Source organism: Phoxinus phoxinus, assembly GCF_949152265.1.
Source record: "Phoxinus phoxinus genome assembly, chromosome: 21".
In the NCBI taxonomy this organism is placed as follows: domain Eukaryota; kingdom Metazoa; phylum Chordata; class Actinopteri; order Cypriniformes; family Leuciscidae; genus Phoxinus; species Phoxinus phoxinus.
This window is the reverse complement of record NC_136896.1, coordinates 20,501,623-20,528,131: the sequence shown is the minus strand read 5'-3', so window position 1 is coordinate 20,528,131 and position 26,509 is coordinate 20,501,623. Positions and strand designations below refer to the sequence as shown.

The window sequence follows — 26,509 nt, the reverse complement described above, 5'->3', positions numbered from 1 at the left end:
CTCCCCACGGCATGCACGAAAGGCCATGTGGCATATGACATTGGGATAACGCACCCAATATACATAGACATTCTCATCATTTACCTCATAATTAAGTCATCCCAGATATATTCCTGTGTATGTTCCCGCATTACATTAGCCTAGTTACGACATTTTAGTTTTTAGTTAAATTTTAAATGCTTATATTCATATGTGAGAATGTTTCACTCCTTTAATTTCTTTCCATTCTATCTTATTTGGTATAAAAATTTTCCTTCTTTATGCCTTAATTAAGTATAGTATGTTACGATAAAATGCATTATATTATTTTTACCATCCTTTGGGGTAAAAACTACCAATTCTGACCCCAAGTCAAGTCATCTTCATTTATATATAGTGCTTTTAACAATGTAGATTGTTTCAAAGCAGCCTTACAGAGATAAACATATAATTTAAGGTAACAGATTGTTTTGGCTTTATAGCGGTTCTTGAATAATGTTATTTTCCAGCTAAAGTTAGTTTTGATTGATTCACTTCCGTCGAAGTGATCATTTGTTATTAAATTAGGGGGTGCTAAGACGACACCGTTTTTCTCTACACAGCCTTTAAACGCGAACCTGTGATAAATGCTGATGGCGCTCACGTGCGCATCAAGAATTAATTATATAGTTATATGCGTTTGAATATATATGCGCAGGTTTGTAATTCCCTGCAAACCACGCCTAAAAAAACGACATGTCTTAAATTTTGATACAGAATTTTATTTTATCACTTTGAGGTAGGTACGCGAGCCGAATTTTCCCACAACGCTTTACCTTTAGAGTGGTAAAGCGATCCTCCATAGGGAGAGACTAGTTGTCACTTCAGCACTGCGTTGTCATCGGGTCCAGGCGAAGGTCCTTCGTCAGATCTGGATACGGCCTGGATCCGGCAGGCTGCGGGAAAACCTCCGGATAAACAAAGACACTAAAATTAGCGTAGATGCCATTCTTCTTTTGTCTTTAATCTTGGTTTACAACTGACAGTGTGTCTGCTTCCCGGACAATGGTAGGAAGACTGTTCCAAAGTTTTGGTGCTAAATAGGAAAAGGATCTACCGCCAGCAGTCAATTTTGATATTCTAGGTATTATTAACTGGCCGGAATTTTTGAGATCACAATAGACGTGAAGGACTAAAATGCGTTAAGTACTGCGGAGCTAAACCATTTAGTGTTTTGTAAGTAATCAGCAATTTTTAAAAGTTTATACGATGTTCAATAGGCAGCCAATGCAGTGTTGACAGAACGGGGCTAATATGGTCATACTTCCTGGTTCTAGTAAGAACTCGAGCTGCTGCATTTTTAACTAGCTGTAGTTTGTTTAAGCGTGCAGGGCAACCACCCAGTAGAGCATTACAATAATCTAGCCTTGAGGTCATGAACTAATTGTTCCGCATTTGTCAATGAGAGCATATGGCGTAATTTAGATATATTTTTAAGATGGAAAAATGCGGTTTTACTTATCCTAGACACGTAGCTTTCAAATGAAAGATTGGTATCAAAGAGCACACCCAGGTTCCTAACCGACGACGAAGACTTAACAGAGCAGCCATCAAGTGTTAGACAGTATTCTAGGTTATTACGTGTGGAAGTTTTTTGTCCAATAATTAGAATCTCTGTTTTTTCAGAATTTAGTAGTAGGAAATTACTAGTCATCCAATTTTTTATATCAGCTATGCATTCCGTTAATTTTGTGAATTGGTTTCGTTAGGTTTTGAAGAAATATACAGCTGAGTATCATCGGCATAACAGTGAAGGCTAATTCCATGTTTCCTAATGATATCTCCTAATGGTAGCATGTACAGAGTGAACAGCAGCAGTCCTAGTACTGAGCCTTGTGGTACGCCATACTGAACTTGTGATCGATAAGACATCTCGTCATTTACTGCTACTAACTGATAACGGTCAGATAAGTATGATGTAAACCATGCTAGTGCAATTCCACTAATTCCAACATAGTTTTCTAGTCTATTTGAAAGGATGTTGGGGTCAATGGTGTCAAATGCAGCACTAAGATCAAGTAACACTAATAGAGAGATACACCCACGATCGGATAATATTAGCAAATCATTTGTGACTCTAACGAGAGCTGTCTCGGTACTATTGTACGGTCTAAAAACGGACTGAAAATCCTTGCAGATATCATTTCTTTCTAGAAAGGAACATAGTTGTGAGGATAATGCTTTTTCTAATATCTTTGACAGAAAAGGCAGATTAGAGATCGGCCTGTAATTGACTAATTTTGCATGATCAAGTTGCGTTTTTTTAACAAGTGGTTTAATCATAGCCAGCTTAAAGGTTTTTGGTACGTATCCTAGAGACAAAGACGAATTAATGATATTAAGAAGAGGATCTATGACATCTGGAAGCATCTCTTTCAGTAGCTTAGTCGGTATAGGGTCTAACATACATGTTGTCTATTTAGATGATTTAACGGATATTTTCCTCAGGGAGACTACAATGCTCTCCCTGATGCGATACTGTAGTACATCGGTTCCCAACAGGGGGGTTGCGGCCCACAAGGGGGCCTCAGCGAGCTCTGTGGGGGGTTGTGTCATGTTTTGAAAAGTTGAGCAATGAGAAGTCCTTAACTTTTTTTTAATATAATTTATTTATATAATGAGCGAGTTCATCAAGAATCAACCCATTTTCTAATCCATGTTTTTGTCTTATCCTGAACCACTATGGTACTCCTATAATAAGTGTTTACATTGGGACTATTTTACACGGGTTCGGATCGCTGCCGCTGCGGAGTACCCCAGGACCTGCGTGACTCGTCATAGACGTACACAGAGAGAAGTAGTTCCGGCTACAATGTTCTTCCGAAAGACGCATTATTCTGTTAATAAACGCAAGTTTATTGTCGCTCGCTATAGCGCCAAAAACTTAAAAAATAAAGTCTCACATTGATAAAGCCTCACAAATAACATGCAATTTAGGTCCCAGACAGCAGTCATTTAGTAATAGCATATTCTTTCTTTTTTTACCTACACACCAGTGTGAATATTTTTATTGCATTTGAAATAGGGCCAATTTATAGGCTTACGTTTTTAAATTACAAAGGGCCTACTGAACTACCTAAAATATTTTCTTGGGAAAAAGGGGGTCTCAGACAAAAAAAAGTTGGGAACCACTGCTGTAGTAGACGGTTGCATAGTTATAATTTTGTCCCTGATATTATCAATCTTATAAGTGAAGAAGTCATTACTGCTGTGTTGCTTGGAAAGTTCTGGGCTTGAAGCTTTGTTTTTCGTTAGTTTAGCCACTGTTTCAAATAAATACTTAGGATTATGTTTATTTTCTTCTAATAGGGTTGAAAAATAAGCAGATCTAGCAGCTTTTAAAGCCTCTCTGTAAGCAATCGAGCTCTCCTTCCATGAAATCCGAAATACCTCTAGTTTTGTTGTCTTCCAGTTGCGCTCCATTTTTCTGGCTGCCCTCTTAAGGGCCTGAGTGTGCTCGTTGTGCCACGGCGTTGGACTATTTTCTTTAATCTTCTTTAAGCGCAACGGAGCAACTGTGTCTAAAGTGCTGGAAAAGAGAGTTAAAAGTTTCTGTTGCAATATCAAGTTCTTCTAAGCTATCTGGGATGCTGAGATGATGAAACTGATTAGGAAGATTATTGATAAAGCAATCTTTAGTGGCAGAAGTGATAAGATATTTATAACACGGAGTCGGTTTTGCAGCCTTGGTTAAATGTAATTTACATGAGACTAGATAATGATCTGAGATGTCATCACTCTGCTGCAGAATTTAAACGGCATCAACATCTATTCCATGTGATAGTATTAGATCTAGAGTATGATTACGACAATGCGTAGGTCCTGACACGTGTTTTCTAACTCCAATTGAGTTTATAATGTCTTTAAATGCCAATCCCAATGCATCTTTTTCATTATCTATGTGTATATTAAAATCACCAACAATTAGTACTCTATCTGCAGCCAATATTAATTCTGATAGAAAGTCCGCAAATTATTTGATAAAGTCTGTATGGTGCCCTGGTGGCCTGTATACAGTAGCCAGCAGATTTCTCACACACTAAATTACAGCAACACCTCCTCCTTTGCATTTCAGATGAGGTTCATGTTTATAACCGTAATCTTGTGGGGTGGACTTATTTAAAGCAATTTAATCGTTTGGTTTTAGCCAGGTTTCTGTCAAACACAGCACATCTAGGTTATAATCTGAAATTATATCATAGCGCTTTTGAAGTAAGCGGTCGAATATTCAGCAACCCAAGCTTTATCATTTGCTCATCTGTATTATATCTGTTTTTATTTGTTGAACATCAATTACATTTTTAACTTTAGATGGATTTGGACGTTTTTTTTGGATTTCCAAATTCGGGGAACAGACACAGTCTCTATGTGATGATATCTTGGTTAAAGAGTCAACTATGTGATGGGATTTATCTGACCCGGGTGACGTTAGACAGCTAGCAGACGGTTGGTTAAGCCAGTCTGTCTGCTTCCTGACCTGAGCCCCAGATTGTCATGTTTTATCTCTAAGACTATGAGCCAAATTACTAGGGAGAAGAGCAGCACCATCCCAGGAGGGAGGAAAACCATCTCTTTGCAACAGGTCAGGTCTGCCCCAAAAACTTTTCCAATTGTCTATAAATTCTTTATTATTTCGCGACCACCTAGACAGACAGCCATTGAGTGAACTCAATCTATTAACTATCAAATAACCCACAGCAGCAGGGATATTAGGCTGCTGTCACTTTAAGAGCAGCATGGATCCAATATACTGTTACACATGCATCTTATTATATATATACAGCGGGGAAAATAAGTATTTGACACATCAGCATTTTTATCAGTAAGGGGATTTCTAAGTGGGCTATTGACACACAATTTCCACCAGATGTAGCCATCAAGCCAAATATTGAATTCATACAAAGAAATCAGAACATTTAAGTATACAAGTTGAGTCATAATAAATAAAGTAAAATGACACAGGGAATAAGTATTGAATACTACTTTATTTAATACTTTGTAGAAAAGCCTTTGTTGGTGATTACAGCTTCTAGACGCCTCTTGTATGGAGAGACCAGTCGACTCGTCTGCATTGCTCAGCAGTGATTCTGGCCCATTCTTCCACACAAATGGTCTTTAAAGGTGCCATGTGTAAAAATTGAGGTAAAAATATCCAAAAAATGAGCTACACGCATCAAAAGAATGAGAAGAAATAAGGGCAATGATGTCATAAAAAAAATGTCAAGTTATAGTGCTGCAGAGATATCAACCTTAATTAGCATTAGCATTACTAGCCACGGCCCGACAGGTGTCGTAATACCAGTTTCGGCCATGCGGTATGCGGGCAACATAACCACCAGCCAACCTGCAATACACGAATAACTCGCACGGCTTGTGGGCGTACTTGAACCTGATGTCAATCGTGTGGAAAGTACAGCCGAGCCCACTACTTCATTTCAATTCAGGGAAGAGAGTGGAAGGATGGCTGAAGCCCTTGGCAAGAGACCTCTACCACCACCACCCGCTGCAGGGGAAAAACCGCACTCTGAAGCACAAATCAAATCAGATATGAAAAGGACCTCTCGTCACGGTCCGGGCTCGAAAGCGCGGGGGACGGCGAGCGAACTGCAGCGCATAGCCCTGTTTTACAACGTTCAGCACCCATTCTGACACGCCCGGGATCGCTTCCCATGCTTTCGCACGCATAGCTAGGGGCAGAATGGTCTCCGTGTTCTGGCGCCGCACTGCGCGGGTTCGAGAAACTGAAATGGAGGTATCAACGCGGCGCGCGCGCCCTCGTTGTCTGAATATTGCTGCTCGCTGACGACAGCAGCCGGCTGTTTCACATTCAATGACTCGGTCGCTAAGGACGGAGAACAATTTGTGGCGCGAACAGGTCATTTGTAGCCTACTGTATCTTTCAACAGTGTTCGTGTTTTTTTTACTATAGTAGAGATGATCGGTTCACGTGCGCTGTCTGATGTTTACTGCATCACTCGACATGGAGAGGTTGGGTAAAGTAATAATTACAAGAGCTTCACGGTTATCAGATACAAGCATTCAACGGCCCTGTAGTATACATATATAAATATAGGTTATTTGTGTTTGCGCACGTGATATCAGGAAGCAATGTAATAACGTTACCTGTAATACACACATGACGGCGATGCGCAGATCGAGTGTGTGTGTGTGTGTGTGTGTGTGTGTCACAAATCATTATTGTTTCTTCAACTTATTAAAATATCTTACTTTACTGCAACTATCTGTTTCTGCTTCTTTATCATATTTATAGTGTGTGATGTATAAAATACCTTATATCCTACATCACATATTTTGATTTTGGACGTCTGGTCACTTTATATCTTATATCAGAATATTATATTACTGTTAAGCCTACTATGAATATTAAAATATGCCGAACCATGTGTCCTGTATCATAGCTACATGAATGACATTTGCAGAAAAAAAACCTGCGTGAAAATCAGTTTGGTATTCAGTGAGGTATGATTAATGAAATGTGCTGACAGCTCATTGTACCTGCCATACAGATTACACTGAGTGGAGCGGGTGACCGGTTTAAGATGGCGGCTCCACGGCTCGACCGCGCTAGTAGGCAGTAGCGGTCAATAGGGCGTCTATCTATATAATGTCTATGGTTGTGAAGGTAGGGGCGGAGCATAGAGACTATGCCGTTTCTCGTCTGTTACTCTAGAGTAGACCAATTCACTTTATGGAGGTATACTGCCCCCATCTGGTATGAAATGTGGAGTATGACTTGATTTTTTTGCCAGACAATACACATGGCACCTTTAAATCTTGAAGGTTCCTTTGGTTTCCTTTATGAACTTTGATCTTCAGTTCTCTCCATAGATTTTCGATGGGATTTAGGTCAGGTGATTGACTGGGCCATTCAAGCAGCTTGATTTTCTTTCTTTGAAACCACTTCATTGTGTCCTTGGCCTTGTGTTTGGGATCATTGTCTTGCTGAAATGTCCACCCTCTTTTCATTTTCAGCTTTCTTGTAGATGGCAGCAGATTTTTATCCAGAATGTCCCAGTACATTTCTCCATTCATCCTGCCTTCAATAATATGAAGTCTGCCAGTACCCCTTGCTGAAAAGCAGCCCCAAGCCATGATCCTTCCACCCCCAAACTTAACTGTTGGTATGGTGTTCTTGGCGTGGTGGGCAGTGCCATTTCTTCTCCAAACATGGTGTGTAGAATGACTGCCAAAAAGTTTAATTTTGCTTTCATCTGACCATACTATAGTCTCCCAATAATCCACAGGCTTCTCCAAATGCTCTTTCGCAAACTTTAACCGAGCCTCAACATGCTTTTTGTTCAGCAATGGAGTCTTGCGTAGTGAGCGTGCATGGATGCCATGGCGGTTCAGTGCATTGCTTATAGTTTTCTTTGAAACAACAGTACCTGCTGATGCAAGGTCTTCCTGAAGTTCTGCACGAGTGGTTCTTGGCTCTTGGAGAACTCTCCTGATTATTCTTTGGACTCCTCGGACAGGGATCTTACGTGGAGCACCTGATCGTGGCCGGTTTATGGTGAACTGATGCTCTTTCCATTTTCCGGATAATGGCTCCCACAGTGCTCACAGGAACATTCAGCATTCTGGAAATGCGTCCCTGGAAATAACCATTCCCATCAAAATGCTTTTCAGCGATAAGATTATGAAGGTCTACAGAGAGTTCTATCCTTTTACCCATCTTGAAGTCGTTCCCTAGGAGGCCTAGGTAATGAGAAGCCTTTATAGGCCATCAATTAGGACTAAAGCAGCTGATATCAATTAGTACTGATAGGGGGCAGGGTTTCTCGCTCAAATACTGACAGATTTCAGGTGATCTCCTGGCTTTCTATGCCATTTTGCACCTTGTTATCTTCATGTGTTCAATACTTATTCCCTGTGTCATTTCACTTTATTTATTATGACTCAACTTGTATACTTAAATGTTCTGATTTCTTTGTATGAATTCAATATTTGGCTTGATGGCTACATCTGGTTGAAATTTTGTGTCAATAGCCCACTTAGAAATCCCCTTATTGATAAAAATGCTGATGTGTCAAATACTTATTTTCCCTGCTGTATATATATATCAGTGGTGGGCCGTCAGGGCCAGCAAGGCCTTCTCTTCTGGCCTAAACACTATGAGAATCCCTGACTTGCACTTTAATATATTTTTTTTATGAATGAGTATAAAATTATTCCCAATAGTCCGTTCTCTTAATTTCATAGCTTGTCTCTAGGCTGTGCTGCTTCAAGTAGTGTATATTTATTTTTAGTGCTTTTATCCAATCATATTTCAGTCATCATGTGTTGCCAGGGTCAAATATATCTGCCTCGAGGCCTTCAGAATCGATAGTGCGGGCTGTAGCTTAAAATGAATGGCAATGAAACTGTTGCTTTAACCAATCAGATAATCGGTCAGATTTAATCAGCCAATCAGATTTCGAGTTGACTGCACCGGGGCCATCTAGCAGGCATACAATAACGTAGGCATTTCCACGCCCTTTGATTGGATGGTCAGAGCGTTTACTACTATTATTACTGGTAGTCAGAGCTAGCTAACCGCATCTGTAGCGAACTGTGTAAACTAAAATACCTGTAGATTTCATAGTTTTTCAACCCACAAATTCATGTTTCTTTCCTTCCTCGACCACCAGCAGGTTCAAACCTACCGGAAAAAAAACCTTATTCTGCCGTATCCAGCTTACGCAGATTTACGGAACTCTATCGATCTGTCCGGGTAAAAACAGAACTGACTGCAATGTATGCCAGGACTGATTTTAAAGGCAAAAGTCCCGCTGATCTCATTGATATCGTTCAAAAATCTGTGTGAGACCTTGTGTCAGCTGTAACGTTACACATCGTCATGTTTTGCGGTGTTTTCCCTGTTTACTGCTTCTGTCGAGCACACACTCTCAGCACTAAAGCGAATTAAAACTTATGCCAGAAACACGACGGGACAGACTCGACTTTCAGCACATTAGCCTCGATGGCGATAGAAAAGGTTGTTGGGACTGAAAAGCACAGACAACCTGTACAACCAAGTAATTTAAGTATTTTTGAGGAAAGAAATTAGGATGGATTTTGTGTAAAAAATAATCAGTAGTTTTGGAGAGTATAATGCATTGTTTGCCCCCGTATTTGTCCGTGCTGAATAATATTTTCTTCCTAATTTTTCCTGTAATTTTTTTTTATTTTTTTTATTACGAACAAAATGTAATGATACAGTAGCCACAAGAATACTACACAAAAATATAAATAAAACACGTACACTAGACAAAAGACATATCTCGACATTACATATTTTGTATGAAGAGAGAGAGAGAGAGAGAGAGAGAGAGAGAGAGAGAGAGAGAGAGAGAGAGAGAGAGAGAGAGAGAGAGAGAGAGAGAGAGAGAGAGAGAGAGAGAGAGAGAGAGAGAGAGAGAGAGAGAGAGAGAGAGAGAGAGAGAGAGAGAGAGAGAGAGAGTATAATAAACAAATAATAATTTTTATTATTATAAAATATTTTTTTACTGCCTGGGCACTCATAGCCGCGTTGCCGCCCGGTCCCCGAACAAGGTATACCATAGTGAGATGGCAGAGGGAGGACCCACATGTGATCCGATCCCCCGGCCCCCAGCACACATCCCGCCCCCACGGACACCCACATCCCGACCCCGGAACCTTTCTTGTAAATTTTTGATCGAAACAACTTCTTTTTTCAAACATTAATACTATTGTAGCCATTGAAGGATAAGACAGGGAGGATCCGTTTCTGAATTTATAATCGGAACGCAAGAACCACTGTATACTAACACAAGCCGAACTCACTTGCTCGTTTCTCTCTACCCGGCCTTTCGCGAACTCACCGCATTAACCATATAATTGCCAGTGCAAAATAAAAACAGGAATTTCACAACAATTATAGAGAGTATGTGCGTGTGCTGCTACACTATTAAAAGTTATTAATTCAGGGTGGACATCACTGAAGGCCTAGGTGTGAAATGCACGGCCCGCCACTGATATATATATATATATATATATATATATATATACACACAGCTCTGGAAAAAAATTAAGGGACCACTGCGACATTATCAGTTTCTCTGGTTTTGCGATTTATAGGTGTGTTTGGGTAAAATGAACATTTTTGTTTTATTCTATAAACTACCGACAACATTTCTCCCAAATTCCAAATAAAAATATTTTCATTTAGAGCAATGGTCCCCAACCCGGTCATTTGGTACCGGGCCGCACAAAAAGAATAAGTAACTTACATTATTTACGTTTTATTTATTATCTGAGTCAGAACGATGTTTTATTTTGAAAAATGACCGGATTCTCTCCGTTACATCCGTTTCAGACACAGCCTATGACCCACTCTTGGCGCATAGCAACGCGCTTGTCTATATATTGTAGGCTATATATAATATTAACAAATGAGTGTAAATAATATAAATAATAAATAACTATTCTAATTATCACAATTAAAGTTTTAATTTTATTAAATTGAACAAGCACAACATTCAGCATTCAATCAAATATTCTTTAAACATTATGATTATTAATAATGTTATTTCTACATAATATCTAATTATTTAGATATGTGTGTATTATACAAGATGTGCATTTGTAAATCCGGTTACACAAGTGCATGGATTTTTATTAATAAACTAGGGTTTTTTGTGTCAGTGTCGGCTGCAAAGATGAAGTTGACGATTGCCATCTCCGTAGTGAACGTGCCTATAGAGAGAAACGCACATAATAGATTATTCAGAGAGTAGCCTATTTCTTTTTGTTTTGAATTTGTTTCATTTCAAGCTTTCTATGTATGTATTATGTATGTCTGTGAGGCATAAGCTGAGTTTCAGTTAATTTATGATGAGATGCGCTCTAGTTCACGTGCAATGCAAGTGACCGCGCCTCCGTCATGATTATATTGTCTGATATATTTGCATCTTATTTATTAAATCCAGGCAATTGGTTGATGAAAAAAAAATGTTAAAATTAAGATGCAATTTATACAAAACGAAATTCACTTTAAAGAAAGGCTTTATACAAAACAAAACTGAAGTGGTCAAAATCATGTCTGACCCACCATGCCTCCCGATATATTGCGCATCCTATCTTACTCATGCGGTTCACTTTTCATAATCAACATAGATGAAAAAAAAAAAAAAAACCTTATAATATTTGAACAAATATGAAACTAAATGCGCTTATTTAATGGATACAACACGTATAGGCCTACAGACAAATTGCTGCACATTCATTTAATTCAGAATTTTGCACTCATAAGTTGAAAGGCATTTGTTTACGTGCATAGTAAAACATATGCAACATTTATCAAGTTCACGGATAATTGTGCATGCATTTATTAATCATTATGATACTAAAATCAAAATAAAGTAGGCTATGTACAAAAAATCAAATGAGCCCAGAATATGAATGCAACGCGTTTACTTACACGTTAAGCATTTTCCTCCCATAAAACCATTATAAGGCCTAATGCAGATTAGACTGTCCCCTTATTTTGTCCAAATAAAGAGATATGTAGAAATAACGACTTGTGTCGAAATAACGAGATATTACGTCGAAATAACGAGATATTACGTCGAAATAACGAGATATTACGTCGAAATAACGAGATATTACGTCGAAATAACAAGATATTACGTCAAAATAACGACTTATGTCGAAATAACAGATATTATGTCGAAATAACGACTTATTATGTGTCATTACTTCGTGCCTGCTCAGCACACCGTAACACTTATTTATTTAGCAATAAATAAATGGAGATAATACCGCATATCGCGCTGTTGAGTCACTCAAAATTACCTCAATGTAAATTCCTTCACCACAACAGCCCTATTGTTTCGTATTGGCTATTGTGACAGTACTGACATAATCACAATCTTGCTCATCCCGATAAATATATCAAACATGTTTGATATGATCGGGCCGGGCCCGATTTGTGTGAGAGGAGATCGGGAGGGGCGAGATTCGATCTCCTTGAACGCCTCACATTACCGGATAATCTGCGCCGAACATCGGAACCGATGGAGGTCCTCGACAAGATTTTTTCTCCGATTCTTGGGAGGGGTAAATCGGGCATGAATCGGTCTAAAACTCCTGTAGTGTGAGCCAGGCATTAGGGGGCAGAGAGGATTTTAAGCCTGGTTCACACGGGACGATTTTTAAATTGTCGGCTGATTTTCCAAACTTGAGAGACCCCACACACGGCGATAAAAAATCACGGGTCTAACAGTTTTGGTCGTACAGTGTGTGGTGCGCAACCACACGGCAAAATCAACACATCCCACACGAATCGATTTGACTCCCGAGCATTCCCAGGTCAGATGGGAAATCTCGCAAAATCCCTCGAGATCAAACATGACTTCAGAGTAAACAATCATGGCAGACGAAGAGGATGCAGTGGTGATAGTTTGTAGTTTGTTTTTAACCAAAAAAAAAAAACGTTATCCTCAATCTCCGACGTCCACCGGGACGTCTGGCGCCAGCTGTTTTGATTTTGTTTCGCCGTCTCAGCACCTCGCTTTCTGATTGGCTACACGCCACAGTCCACAACAACGAGGAGAAATCGGGCCAAATAAATCCAACATGTTGGATATCCCCGATTTGAGATCGGACCCGACATCCTTCCGAGCAGACGAGAGCAGTCTTAACACACCACACACGGCAGGAATATCTGATTTGATTATTTTACGATAATCGGAGCACCCTTAAGATTGTCGGAAGGGGTGAATCGGGGCTAAAATCGGCCTAATTATCCTGCCGTGTGAACCAGCCTTTACTCATGTTATGTTGTTGGCGCGATGTTACAAGGACGCTGCCAATAAAGTTGCGAGTAGGTCTACACATTGGATTCACGTTTATTATTATATTTTTTTAAAATACCCCAGTTTGTATGCAAGTCATATAATTTTATTTTGTTGTATTTATCCGCCACACCTTATAGGCCGGTCCGTGAAAATATTGTCTGATATTTAACGTGGCGCAAAAAAGGTTGGGGACTGCTGATTTAGAGCATTTATTTGCAGAAAACGACAACTGGTCAAAATAACAAAAAAGATGCAGTGTTGTCAGACCTCGAATAATGGAAAGAAAATAAGTTCATATTCATTTTTAAACAACACAATACTAATGTTTTAACTTCGGAAGAGTTCAGAAATCAATATTTGGTGGAATAACCCTGATTTTCAATTACAGCTTTCATGCGTTTTGGCATGCTCTCCACCAGGCTTTCACATTGATGTTGGGTGACTTTATGCCACTCCTGGTGCAAACATTCAAGCAGCTCGGCTTTGTTTGATGGCTTGTTGTGACCATCCATCTTCCTCTTGATCACATTCCAGAAGTTTTCAATGGGGTTCAGGCATGGAGATTGGACTGGCCATGACAGGGTCTTTATCTGGTGGTCCTCCATCCACACCTTGATTGACCTGGCTGTGTGGCATGGAGCATTGTCCTGCTGGAAAAACCAATCCTCAGAGTTGGGGAACATTGTCAGAACAGAAGGAAGCAAGTTTTCTTCCAGGACAACCTTGTACGTGGCTTGATTCATGCGTCCTTCACAAAGACAAATCTGCCCGATTGCAGCCTTGCTGAAGCACCCCAGAAAACGAACAGTTGTCGTTTTCTGCAAATAAATGCTCTAATTTACAGTATTTTTATTTGGAATTTGGGAGAAATGTTGTCAGTAGTTTATAGAATAAAACAAAAATGTTAATTTTACACAAAAACCTATCTATAAATGGTAAAACGAGAAACTGATCATTGTGCAGTGGTCTCCTAATTTTTTTCCAGAGCTATATACTGTATATATATATATATATATATATATATATATATATATATATATATATATATATATATATATATATATATATATATATATATATATATATATATACACACACACACACACACAGTGGGGCAAAAAAGTATTTAGTCAGCCACCAATTGTGTATATAATACATCAGTATATTTAAAAAAAAAAAATTAACTAAAGAGGCGCCTGTATAGCCTATATGTAGGCTACACGCAGGTGGCTTGAAAGACGTGGGTAATATGGCTTATCCATTTTTCAACTAGAGGTAAGCAACAGTTTGCTAAATTGCAGTTAGTTTGATAGCTACAGAACTTATAGATCTATGTCCTTTTGTTTTCAGTTTTACTGCATTAAAGATGAAATGTTTTAAATTCTGTTTTCTCGCAGGCGCAGTGAGGGAAAAAACACTGCGTTTAGCTCTGCTTCAACTGTGCCATACCCTCACTAGGGCTGACCAAAATTCCTGACATTTCAGAAATTCATCCGACCATCCTATTGCCAGTTGGGAGAGGTTAAGCACTTCTCATTTCCCCCGTACACTGCACGACACACGACGAAGCTGAAATTTGATTAAAAAGTGTTAAAAAAAAAAGTTGTCCTACTCTGAAATCGGCTCAAAATCTGACTGAAATTGCACAGTGTATGCCTAGCATAAGAGAAGCCACTGTGCGTCAAAAGCAAAACTTTTGACACTGGCAGAATTTCATGGTTACCATAGCAACCGCCCAGAACAACCTAGCAAAAATCTTTTTCAAACTAACATCAAAGTTTGTTTACAATCTGTACTCTTCTAGTTTTCTAATTAATATTACAAAAATATTTGTGGACTTGAATCTATTAAATTCGTAATTATATAAAATTGTGTGTTGTTTTAGGAGACCTTTTTGGAGAGCAAACAGGATGGTGTGGCTCGGAAATATATCCCACCTGCAAGGTATGATTACACCTGTTTTTACACTTTCACATGTGTTCTGGAAAGAACGTACTTGGTTACCTAACGTAACCTCAGTTCTCTCTAGAACAGGGAACGAGTACTGTGTAATAATATTACGCACCGGGTAAAGTCATCTTTGCTCGAGATATGAAGCCAAAAATTCATCCTTAAATTTGTATATATTGTCAACTCAGTGCAGCAGCCTACCACTGAGCCGGGCGTGATGTCACGCGCATCATATCTCGCCTGAATGGGGGTGGCTAAGCGTATAAAAGAAGGCTCAGAGGCTGCTAACACTGGTTTTTCATCGCCTGAAGCGAAGTGAGCTCGGGGCGCGACCACGGCAGGGAACGCAGTACTCGTTGCCTCTTCTAGAGAGAACCGAGGTTACGTTAGGTAACCGAGTACGTTCTCTTACGAGAGGTTCTCTCGTACTGCGTAATGAAATTACGTACCGGGAACCCCTTGTCAACACCGTGTGCGCCAAGCATTCACTACATGAATCCCAGGGGGGAACGCCCCGGGGGACACAGATAAGTGAGATACAGGCGGCCAACAGAGTGGGCTCGCACATGTACATAAGCACACCAAAGGGGATATACATACAGAGCGGCACCGCCGGTCTATACTGAACTCATCGACCCTTATAGTGCAGCTCATCGCTTTGGGGACATAACCATGTCTCGGTTTAAGGACGACTTTAGAGTCATTAGGTTTGAACTTGAGACACGTGGCATTAACTGATAACGCGAGCAAGTCACCCACACGTTTAACTGATGCTAGGTTGATCAGAAACGCGGTTTTGAGCGCGAGGTACTTCAGATCCACAGAGTGTAACGGTTCAAAGGGATTTGCTCTTTCAGGGCCTCTAGGACCAAGGAAAGATCCCAAATAGTAACCGATGGGGGCCGCGGGGGATTCATCCTCCTGGCTCCTTTTAGGAAGCGGATGATGAGCTCGTTCCTTCCTATTGCCTGGCCATGCTTCGACTCGGCGAACGCTGCGATGGCCGCGACATATACTTTGAGCGTGGAGGGGGACCTGCCCATGTCCAACAGCTCTTGAAGGAAGCAAAGCACCCACGAAACCCCACAAATTTGTGGCTCTAAGCCTTTGCCAGTGCACCATTTAGTAAACACAGACCATTTGGATGCATAAAGCCGCCTGGTAGAGGGGGCTCTAGACTGCGTGATCGTGTTCACGACCCCTTCTGGCAGAGCAACGGGTATCCGTTGATTATCCATGCATGCAGAGTCCAGCGCTCTGGATGAGGATGCCAAATCGACCCGCCGGCTTGAGAAAGGAGATCCTTCCTCACCGGGATCGGCCGTGGTGCTGAGTCTGACAGCCGCACCAACTCCGAGAACCATGTCTGGTTCTCCCATCGGGGGGCTATGAGGAGCACCGAATGACGTGTTTCCCTGATTCTCCTGATTACCTGTGGTAACATTGAGACCGGGGGAACACGTATAACGGGCATCTGGGCCATGTCTGGGCCAGAGCATCCTCGTTCTTCGAAAAGAACCTTGTGCAGTGGGCGTTGTCTTTCGACGCAAATAGGTCGACTTTCGCCCTGCCTAAATGGCGCCACAATAATTGGACTGACTGTGGGTGCAGGGACCATTCCCCTGGGGGAACGTTGTCCCTGGACAGTTTGTCCGGGCCATCGTTCAGGCGTCCTGGCACATGCGCGGCTCTGAGCCCAAACGAGCAGGCGTTTTGCCAGATTCCAGAGGATTCTGGATCTGACACCGCCCTGGCGGTTCACGTATGACACCACAGACATGTTGTCCGTGCGAACCAGTTCGTGGTGGCCCCGCAGAAATGGGATGAAGTATTTCAAGGTGTTCTCGACCACTATCATCTCCAGACAGTTTATATGGAGGCGCTTCTCTGGGTCTGACCAGAGGCCAAAGACCGGTCTGTCCTCGAAAAGACCGCCCCAACCTAGGTTGGAGGTGTCCGTCGAGATAAATTTTCGGTACGAGACTACTCCCATTGTCACTCCCCGCTGATACCAGTCGGTCACTATCCAGGGCTGCAGTGCTGAAAAGCAGCTCTGAGTCAATGTGATTCACGAACCGCCGGTGGCCCAGGCTCGGTGAGGCACACGAGCGTCCAGCCAGCGTTGCAGAGGGCACATACGCAATAGACCCAGGCGGAGCACTGCTGCGGCTGAAGCCATAAAGCCCAGCATTCTCTGAAACGTTTTCAGGGGGAAAACACTGCCTTTCTGGAAAGAAGCGGCCAGACGCTGAACACAAGCGGGCCGTCATTGCCACCGAGTCGAGTTCTATTCCCAGAAAAGAGGTTGACTGACGGGGCAGCAGTGAGCTCTTGGCCCAATTGACCGTGAGACCCAAGCTTTCCAGATGACTGAGTAGCACAGTTCTGTGAGACATGAACTGTGATTCTCAGTTAATCCACAATTGTATAGCTCTAGATCTGGTTTATATTTGTTCCCCTGTTTATTCCGTGTTATATGCATAGAGCAACTGTAACATAAACATATACTGAGTTGAAAGTAAATATTACAAATGTATGTGTGTGTATTAATGAGCTGTTTGTGTTCTTTAGGATGATGTCAACTGAAAGCACAAATAGTTTCACTCTTATTGGAGAAGCATCAGATGGAGGAACTATGGAGAACTTGAGTCGCAGGCTGAAAGTATGGTCTCGCATACAAAATAGCACTATTCTACACAATTTCATATTTACATTTATGTTCTTGGCAGAGACAAAAATGGTACAGTAAAGCATTTGAATTATTAGTTTGAGTTGATTTCACTGATTGAGGAGTTCGTAGACTGCCCCCTTTACAGTTACAAATATCACAGCAATTATATCCTTTACCAAGGTCTAAGCTATGTCATTGCTTCAGGTTGAAAAAATCTGATTGGCTAAGAAAAAGATAAACATATTGGGTCACATTTTACTGACAGTGTAAAACAAGTCCTTAGTGTAATATAGAACCGTAAAGTAAATGCTTTAACTAAGAAATGGTCACTTAAACTGTTGGTTCCAATAACCCTTGTGACCTATAGTCGTCATGGTGAGCTAGAAGAACAGATATATGTTTTAACAAGTTGAAGACCTGTCTCAAACAAAACGAGTCCATATTTCATTTCTGGAAGGGCTAAATGAGCAAGCACTGTTACTGCATTCCTGGCATGGGCCAAGATCCTCAGTCACCTCTCAGATTACCTGATTATAATCACCTTGGTTAAAATCACTCATTATAGGCTAGTGACAATGCCCCCAAATTTTTTAGATACCCCTACTACCGGAGGTAGAACTAAACCCAACAATGTTTTTCCTCATCTCTAAGGTCTCCCATATATGAAATGGATTTTTGGCTCAAAATATTTTACTGCTAAGATTGTTAACTGTTAAGATCCGAGACCATTTTTCAGCCTGCCACATCCACATACTTTTACCAAAGTAGACAATTTTGGTGTCATTTTAGGAAACCCTTTGAAGTTTCATAAAACAGTGCTTAAAGTGATAAAAGTTTAAGTATATGTTGTCTGAGCTGTAATAAACCCCCCAAAAAAGAGGCGCTTTTTTATTTTTTATTTTAAATTCATTTTTGAAAGTGTGTAACTCAGGCCCTGTGTTCTCTAGCAACATGCAGACAGTTGTGGCTGTTTCCACTAGATGCCAGCAAACACTGGAAAAAAGTTTTTTTCTGTATAATAAAAAATTAAAAAGAGGTTTAAATTAATCTGAAGGGAGGAATATTACCTTTTTTTATGTCATTTCCATCTACCCAAATCTAAACTCTGCCCTTACTAATATATGGATGGATATTATGCAATATTCCAGTGTAATTTTACAGAAAACCCTTTGAAATTACATATAACACTGCTGAATGTAGACATAGCGTCCCCCACATCGCATGTCAATTGTGAGTGGGCTGCCAGAGCAGAATCAACAAGGTTCCTAGAATCCTGGTTATACGCACTTACTGTTTTCCGTAAGGTTGCTAAGAGGATAGCCAAAGCATTGCCTGTACGAGCTGCACGTGCAGTGGCATTAAACGATCGTGAGATCAGACGGTCAGTTTTCGCACACTCCTTCTTGGGACGGCAAGGGTTACCAGATGGTCCCAGAGTTGTCCATGATGCTATTTCTTGTTCTACAGGTGGCATGTCCCCCAGTCCAGATTCTTTTGGGTAACGGCATTGGCCAACCATCTGCAGCCTGCATTGAATTGAGGCTTCTGCAGCATCTCTGCATAGAAATGATATATAGATTTCTCCTTGCGTAACAGAGATTCAAGTTGCATTTCTTGATGTAGTGGCAGACTGTGTTAGGTGACAATAGTTTTCCAAAGTACTCCCAAGCCCACATGGCTATATTTAACACAGTAGCATGACGGTTTCCCATGCAATGCCATCTGAGGGCTCGAAGGTCATGAACATTCAACAGAGGTTTTCTGCCTTGGCCTACATGGGTTGAGATTCCTTAAATCTTTTCACTATTATGTTTGGTGAAAGACACACATTTTTTGCAATCTTGGATTGAGAATTTTAATTTTTGAATTGTTTGACAATTCTTTCATGATATTTGGCACAAAGTGGTATATGCATGTAAAATCCATTACCAAATCAAATGTGTTTATATTTAGAAAATACATTTAATTTGGTCAGTGGAAACTTGAACCAGTGGAAATCTATTCTTGTACTTTTGAATTTCTTGATTTTATTGCATTTTACAAAATGTTCCAAATTTAATGCAAATCGGGTTGTAGGTTCAATACATTCCGTTGTACAAAGAAAAGTAAATTGGACTATAACGTGAACGTTTGCCACAGCAGTTATTTATTAATAGATTTTAGAGATTCATGCCAGAAAGAAAAAAAACTAAATCAAGACATGGACAATACAGTAAATTATTTTTCTTTTTTATGCTTCTTCAAATAAACATGTAAGTCATCAAAGATAAGGATTTAGGGTAGAAGTAAATAAAATAACAAGACCAATTATTTTTCTCATTTACCAAAGTAACTCTTGTTTTCCCGGCTGTTAATCTCAAACTAACGTCCATAACAGTTGGAGTTTAAAATGCGATGTATGCAAGCTCTGTAATCACTTGCGCAAAAAGCATGTGCCTGAAATGCGGAACAATTTATGTCTCTGCGAAATTTATCAGCGCAGCATAGTTACACGTTCAATTGTTTGGTGTTTATTTAATGTATCTGTTTAATAGACACATAGAAACATTAAATGACATATGAGTCTGTTACTCATCAGTGTAAGAGCTGTATAAGAGCTTTTAACATAACAGCGGAAGAACTTTCAATCATGCATGTGAATGTGCAAAAATAAATAGCAGACTAATAAAGCATTCAATAATAAATAAATAAAACGTATGGCTTAAAGAGATACATTTCTAATAAAGTTATTAAACATGCAAATACATTGATTTTATTTTATTCAGGAATTAAACTTGTGCTAGGGTAAAATTTGTAGAACCTTTTTGGCATAAACAATTTTTTGGAACTCTGGGGGAGAACCCTGTTCATGCAGTATATTTTGGGTGAGTAGATGGATGTACCAGAATAGATCATTCTTACTGTATGTGTGTTTTTCCTGTAGGTGACAAGCGATCTGTTTGACATCATGTCTGGTCAGACAGATATTGATCACCCACTGTGTGAGGAATGCACTGACACACTACTGGACCATCTCGACACACAACTCAACATCACTGAGAACGAGTGCCAGAATTACAAGTTTGTATCACACTCAAAACACGTCAAGTAACAAACAACTGTTTTCTTTTTCTGTGAGTGGGATGTGTTAATTTTCTTGTGATAGGGTTTGTATCATTTATTTTTTGTCTTTAAACCTTTTTAGTCAATACATGATTGACATCATTGACTCCAGCGGTCACTCAATTGGCTTTGAATTGTCAGGAGCTGTTTAGAGTTGCTGTCTCAGCTACCAAACGAGGAGGAGGCCAGTCTACTGAATGCACTGCAGCTGTTGAAACACGAAGAGGAATCTTTGATCCAGGAACTGGAGAGCATTGAGGGTCAGCGTGAAGCTGTGGCCAAAGATCTGGCCGAGGGACGAAACCACAGCCAGCTGATGGACACTGAAGAACTTCAGTAGATATGAATTAGAATATTTACAATGGAGTCATATCATTCTTTTGTATTATAATGGGGGAATCCCTGTTCCCTATGGCAATGCTAGCATTTATTATGTGAGAGGGACACAACTAAACAATAAATTTCTGCACTCACAGATGAGCTGCAAATATTTGCTGTTGTCCTCCTTTACAGCCTCTTTGCAAAGCTTATACAGTGCGTGCAGAATTATTAGGCGCGTTGATTTTCTTATATTTTTTTTCCAGGCACATTTTACAAATTCCAAACCACATTAATCTTAATAACTACTATTTTGTATTTAATAATTTATAAGTGATATATAATTGTTCATGAAGGCTAGAAATGAAAAACACCTTATATTCAGGTGTGCAGAGTTATTGGGCACGTTTTTCTTTTACAGATAAAATAAGCCAAAAAGATAGACAGATTGGGAGTGACACTTGAAAGACCAGCATCACATCTTGCACCACTGTTTGAAGAATTAATCTTCCAGAATCTGGCAGTAAGTTTTGGGAGATCATTTTAGGAGATCAAAATTAACTAAAAGGGAACTCCCAAAACTTACTGCCAGATTCTGGAAGATGATTTCTTCAAACAATGGTACAAGAGGATGTGGTGCTGGTCCTTCAAGAGTCACTCTCAATCTGTCTCTCTTTAAAGCCTATACAATTATTATTTTACTACACTTCAGCTTGTAATTCTTATTAAGTGGGGGTCATTTTTTAGGATTCTTTACCTAACCTAAGTCTCTGAGATCCTGACACCTTGCAGTGCTGGAGACTCCAGGTAGGTTGCAGTTCTGGAAAATGGTGGCCCTGGAGACTAAAGGGTTCCTGATGGTTTTACACTTAATTCTTCACCTTAATTATTTTGCAATTAACATGTCTTTTCTTCTCCACCTATTTTTGTCTGACCCAATGAGCATTTCACTGTCCAATGTTCATGCCTTAACTGCAATTTCTAGTATTACATTAGTATTGTAACCTTCTCATGGGCATTTAATAATTTTTTACTTTTCAGTCTGAGTTAAATCTCTTTATTGGCTTGTTTTATCTGTAAAAGAAAACATGCCTAATAATTCTACACACCTGAATAGAAGGCATTTTTCATTTCCAGCCTTCATGATCACTTTTAAATGATTAAATACAAAATTAATAGTAGTTAAGATTGAGGTTTGGAATTGGTAAAATGTGCCTGGAAAAAATATATGATCAGAAAATCAACATGCCTAATAATTCTGCACGCACTATTGTGAAACATTCATAATGCAGTCCTTGCTAAAATGTTATGCTCAAACTGTCAAGATCAGATTGAAATCAGGTGAAGTTGAAGTTAGCCATTTTTAATCTAAAACATGCCATATACAGTACAATATAGTTGAAGTTGTTACAGCTTTTTTGTAGTGCATTGACCATGTTTTTTCGAGAAAAAGAAAAAAGATTCCTCATAATGTGTCCCTTTTAAATACTTTTTAACTTTTTGTGTTGTCAGTTTCCTGGTAAATACATTTTGTCATCTTTGTTTTTCTGTTTGTGTCTCAGGTATCAGAAGGAGTACTGCGAGTTTAAGAGACAGCAGCTGGAGTTGGATGATGATCTTAAGAGTGTGGACAATCAGATGCGTTACTGTCAGATTCAGCTAGACAGACTGAAGAAGACCAACGTTTTCAATTCCACCTTTCATATCTGGTTTCATATCTCTTTATACAAACCTTTTTTAATTCATATTTTAGGAACAAGTCTCGGCATCAAAACAGAAATATGTGCACATTGAATAAGCCGATAATTTATATGCATTTATATGCAAAACTGAATTGGTTAAAATTACGCATATAAACATTTTAAGTTTATTTTATTTTATTTTTTTCCATACTTCTCAGGCACAGTGGGCAGTTTGGAACCATAAATAACTTCCGCCTGGGCAGATTACCCAGCGTACCAGTGGAATGGAATGAAATTAATGCAGCCTGGGGTCAAACTGTACTTCTGCTGCATGCGCTTGCAAACAAGATGGGACTTTGCTTTCAGAGGTGCTTGGATAAGAAACATTTTTTACTAGATAGATAAAGCTTGTGTGCACATTTTGATGTATTGTCTGATAGTTTTAAATACTTTTAAAAGCTTGAAGTTTTTACGTCAAGACAAACACCAAATCAGTCAAAAATCAGACCGATCAATTTAGTCTACATTAGACCACATCAAACTGCATTAGACCTCAGCAGACCTTTAAGAATCACATTAAGATCCCATTAAACCACAATTAGAGGGCATTTACACCTGGGGTCTCATTTATAAAACTGTGCGTAGGATCCTTACTAAAAGTGTGCGTGCGCCCGAAAGCCCAAAATGGCGTACGCCAAAAAACATTCAGACTTATAAAACCGTGCGTACGCCAAAAACTGCGCAGGATTCACTTTAGAAATCCCACTCAGTGGAAGATTGTGCGCACATGCGTCTCCTCCCCGAAATAACCATATATGGAGCTTACAACGCCTAGTTTTACTATGCATATCCTCATCTGCATATCATTTGCATATGATTATTCATCCACGTGATAACATGTTTAACGGTACAAGACATTAGGAAAATATGAAATACGGATGTGCCGTCACATTACATTAATAAAAATCATTTAGTAGCCTATCCTTGCCTTGTTTTTGAATAAATAAATCAAATAGTGTAAAATACATTTCAGAGATAGTTTTTCTCAATCTTTTCCACTGACCAAATAGTATTTTTAATTGTTTTGTATTTTTAATGGAAAAAGATCGACCTTGTTGTGCATTATATTTGCACAATCTGCTATTATCATGATAAGCAATTATCTCTGTAGGTAAAACATTAAAACACAGCATGCCAAAGGAAAAGTGTTCAAAAGCATAGCATCCACAACAAATATTTATAAATTTCATGTAGCTAGTGTAAGTGTTTAACTCCATTAATGAGAATGTCATATTTAATCTGAATGTTTAGGCCTATATCAGAAGTAAAACAGTTTAAATCAATATTTTATTTAAACTGTTATTGTGAACACGCACTGTAGCCTATTTATGATTAGGAATCATAATGAAGATTTACAGTTTTACTTCATCTGCCGTTAGATATGCGGCAGTTTCACTAAACGGCCCAACGCGCTCGCTGGCGCGGACATTTAAGGTGTGGATATTTGCTTCAAGTGATAGTCTTGGTGAGTGAAATTATATTTCTGTATATGTATAATTAATTCGAATAATCGAATAATTTAGATTTTCTGTCTAAAAGTGACCAAAAAGACATTTAACTCCAGCTCACCATCTGTGTCGCCAATTCCCTTTGTCTCCAGAATGTGCGTACGCACGGCTCAAAGTTTGCTTAAAGGTGCGCACATTCTCCCGTCAAGTTTGTTTTTTATAGATCACAACCTTTGCGTGGGAACTGGCGTACGTACGTTTCCAGCCCCGTTTTGTGCGTACGCACGCTTTATAAATGAGACCCCAGGTCTTTTCATGAAGGCTAATTAGTCTAATCAGTAAAAACGCATGAAAACAGTACAACGCTTCGTTAGGAAACCCAAAGCGCATCAGACTTTAAATGCGTTCCCAAATGCACATTATTGGAAAGCCAACGAACAGCACATGCAGAAACTGAGTTTGTGTGGAGCAGCATTTACTATGAACAGAGCCGCTCCGAGGCGCTGGAAGAATCATGTAACTTGTCCTGTTGGCGTGTAAAACATTTACTGTAAAACCTGCAGAAATTTAATTAAATCATAGTGTTTGTGATTTCACAATAGCACAAAACCATTTAAAAATCCCAATGTGGCTTAAATATATTGTGCAGCCTTAGAATATAATCTATAATAATGTGGTTCATGCTGCTCTTCTGTGGATTGCGCCACTTACAGCATTTTACCAGTGAATCGACATGGAGAAATTTAAATTTAGATTTTTAAAGTTGAGCGCTCAAATTTAATCGAGAAATCGTGAAAGCCCCAAATTAAGCATCTTTATAATGAACTTCTGCAATAATGTATTAATGCCTGATAAGTTAACTATTGCCTAATAACTATTAACATGTTTGCGGATACCATTCAATTATTATAATTACAATAATTATAATTATCTCATATAATTTCCATGAGTATACCTGCACATTGACACTAGGGCGCTTTTTGCCCAAAAGTCTTGCAGCTTTAATGAGAACGGGCTGGAAAAAGTGGCCTCTCAATTGTCTCCTAGGGCTCCGGCGGAAGTCACACAGAAGTCTTGTAGCGCCGTGCCGTGGACATCTCACAGGCAGGATTATCGCACACTGGTCACGTCATTCTGTAATCGCGTTCTCAAGTCCAAGGTGGCAGTCTAAAACAGTGAATCTAATATCCAAAAGTTCACTTACAAAATAAACGAAGTAGCATCAATGGGTTTTAATTAAGGCATTTTATATATATATATATATATATATATAGCTGCGAGCAGCAATTATCTGGGTTCAAGCGCTTTTAGGCCTTTATGCACATATGTAAAAAGGTATTAAGTTTTATTTAGCATGCCTGTAACCATCTCGATGGAAAAGTTCTGTTATAGCGCCACCTATGGTCCGATCTCCATAAAAATGGGCGTGCTTGTTTAGTATCATATTTCGCATGAGCTCACCTAAAGTAAAGTATAGCATTTTCGTTTGTGGATTTATAGGCTTTTGAGTATATTTTGCCATGGCCATTTGTTAAATTACTCTAAATGTCACAGCTATCCAAAGGGTAAAGTTCAACAATTGTTTTTTATGATTATTGGCCTAGAGAGTATAGAGAATTTTACTGCAGTGGTTTTATTGAGGTTAAGTGAAAAACCTAGGACTAGTTCGCAAAAGTGTTTATTTTATTTTATTCTAATATTCTCAAATATTGAATTAACTATTGAATTAATTGACAGCAGTGGTCCAAGAGGCAAAGTTGCCTAGAAAGAGGAGTTCTGCTATAAGGTATGAATGTCGTGGGCATGTGCGGAAAATGTGTGAAAAATCATGTGATATACGATCCTTTTTACGCACTCGAAAAACGCGAAGGTACCCTCGGTGGCCGGTTTCATTAGAATTTCTCACAGGCCTCTGGGGTCATGAGTCAAACAGGCCCAGCGAGTTTTGTTCCGATCTGCCTTTATTTACCTTCTCTGGCAGCCGCTCGATCTTCACTGGTTGATTGCGGCAATGTTTTTTGAGATATATGAACGTTGTATACTTTGGTGACGGGGTGGGTACTACCATCCCTCAAACTTTCAAGTCTCTATGACTTACTGTTTGGTCTGCCTGATCACTTTTAGGGGAGAATGCTGATCCTAGAAAATTCTAACAAGTATAATAGGGTTTCTAAACTAAAAACAGTGCAAACGGAAATAGAATGGGTGATCTATATTATTTCTCTATATTATTCAAGCCACATAAACAAACATGTTACTGAAAAATGCACTATACACAATCTTCTCGGGTGAAGTTTAGGTCTGCTGTGGAGGTGGACAATTGCATAGTGCGTAAAGTCTAGCTGCATGCTGTTGTTGTTTCGTTTAAACATTATGGACCATGGCAAGCAGACTTTGGGGGTAAAAGGAGAACTAAACCGAGGATCAATATCAGCGTGG

General features: G+C 39.5%; 2 protein-coding genes across 3 annotated transcripts in view; one reads left to right on the top strand and one right to left on the bottom strand.

The window, feature by feature from the left end:
* LOC306989040 (uncharacterized protein) overlaps positions 1-26,509 on the bottom strand; it is a gene marked incomplete at its 3' end in the record, with an annotated part of 978,518 nt that overhangs the window by 405,678 nt on the left and 546,331 nt on the right. The window lies entirely within an intron of this gene.
* Positions 1-26,509, top strand: part of becn1 (beclin 1, autophagy related) — a 71,321-nt gene that overhangs the window by 24,845 nt on the left and 19,967 nt on the right. For both annotated transcript variants that reach the window (XM_079595535.1, XM_079595536.1), the window contains exons 4-9: positions 14,725-14,783; positions 17,361-17,451; positions 20,384-20,520; positions 20,704-20,898; positions 22,443-22,589; positions 22,781-22,930. In XM_079595535.1, the coding sequence (XP_079451661.1) occupies positions 14,725-14,783; positions 17,361-17,451; positions 20,384-20,520; positions 20,704-20,898; positions 22,443-22,589; positions 22,781-22,930 (779 nt within the window). The remainder of the gene's footprint in view (positions 1-14,724; positions 14,784-17,360; positions 17,452-20,383; positions 20,521-20,703; positions 20,899-22,442; positions 22,590-22,780; positions 22,931-26,509) is intronic.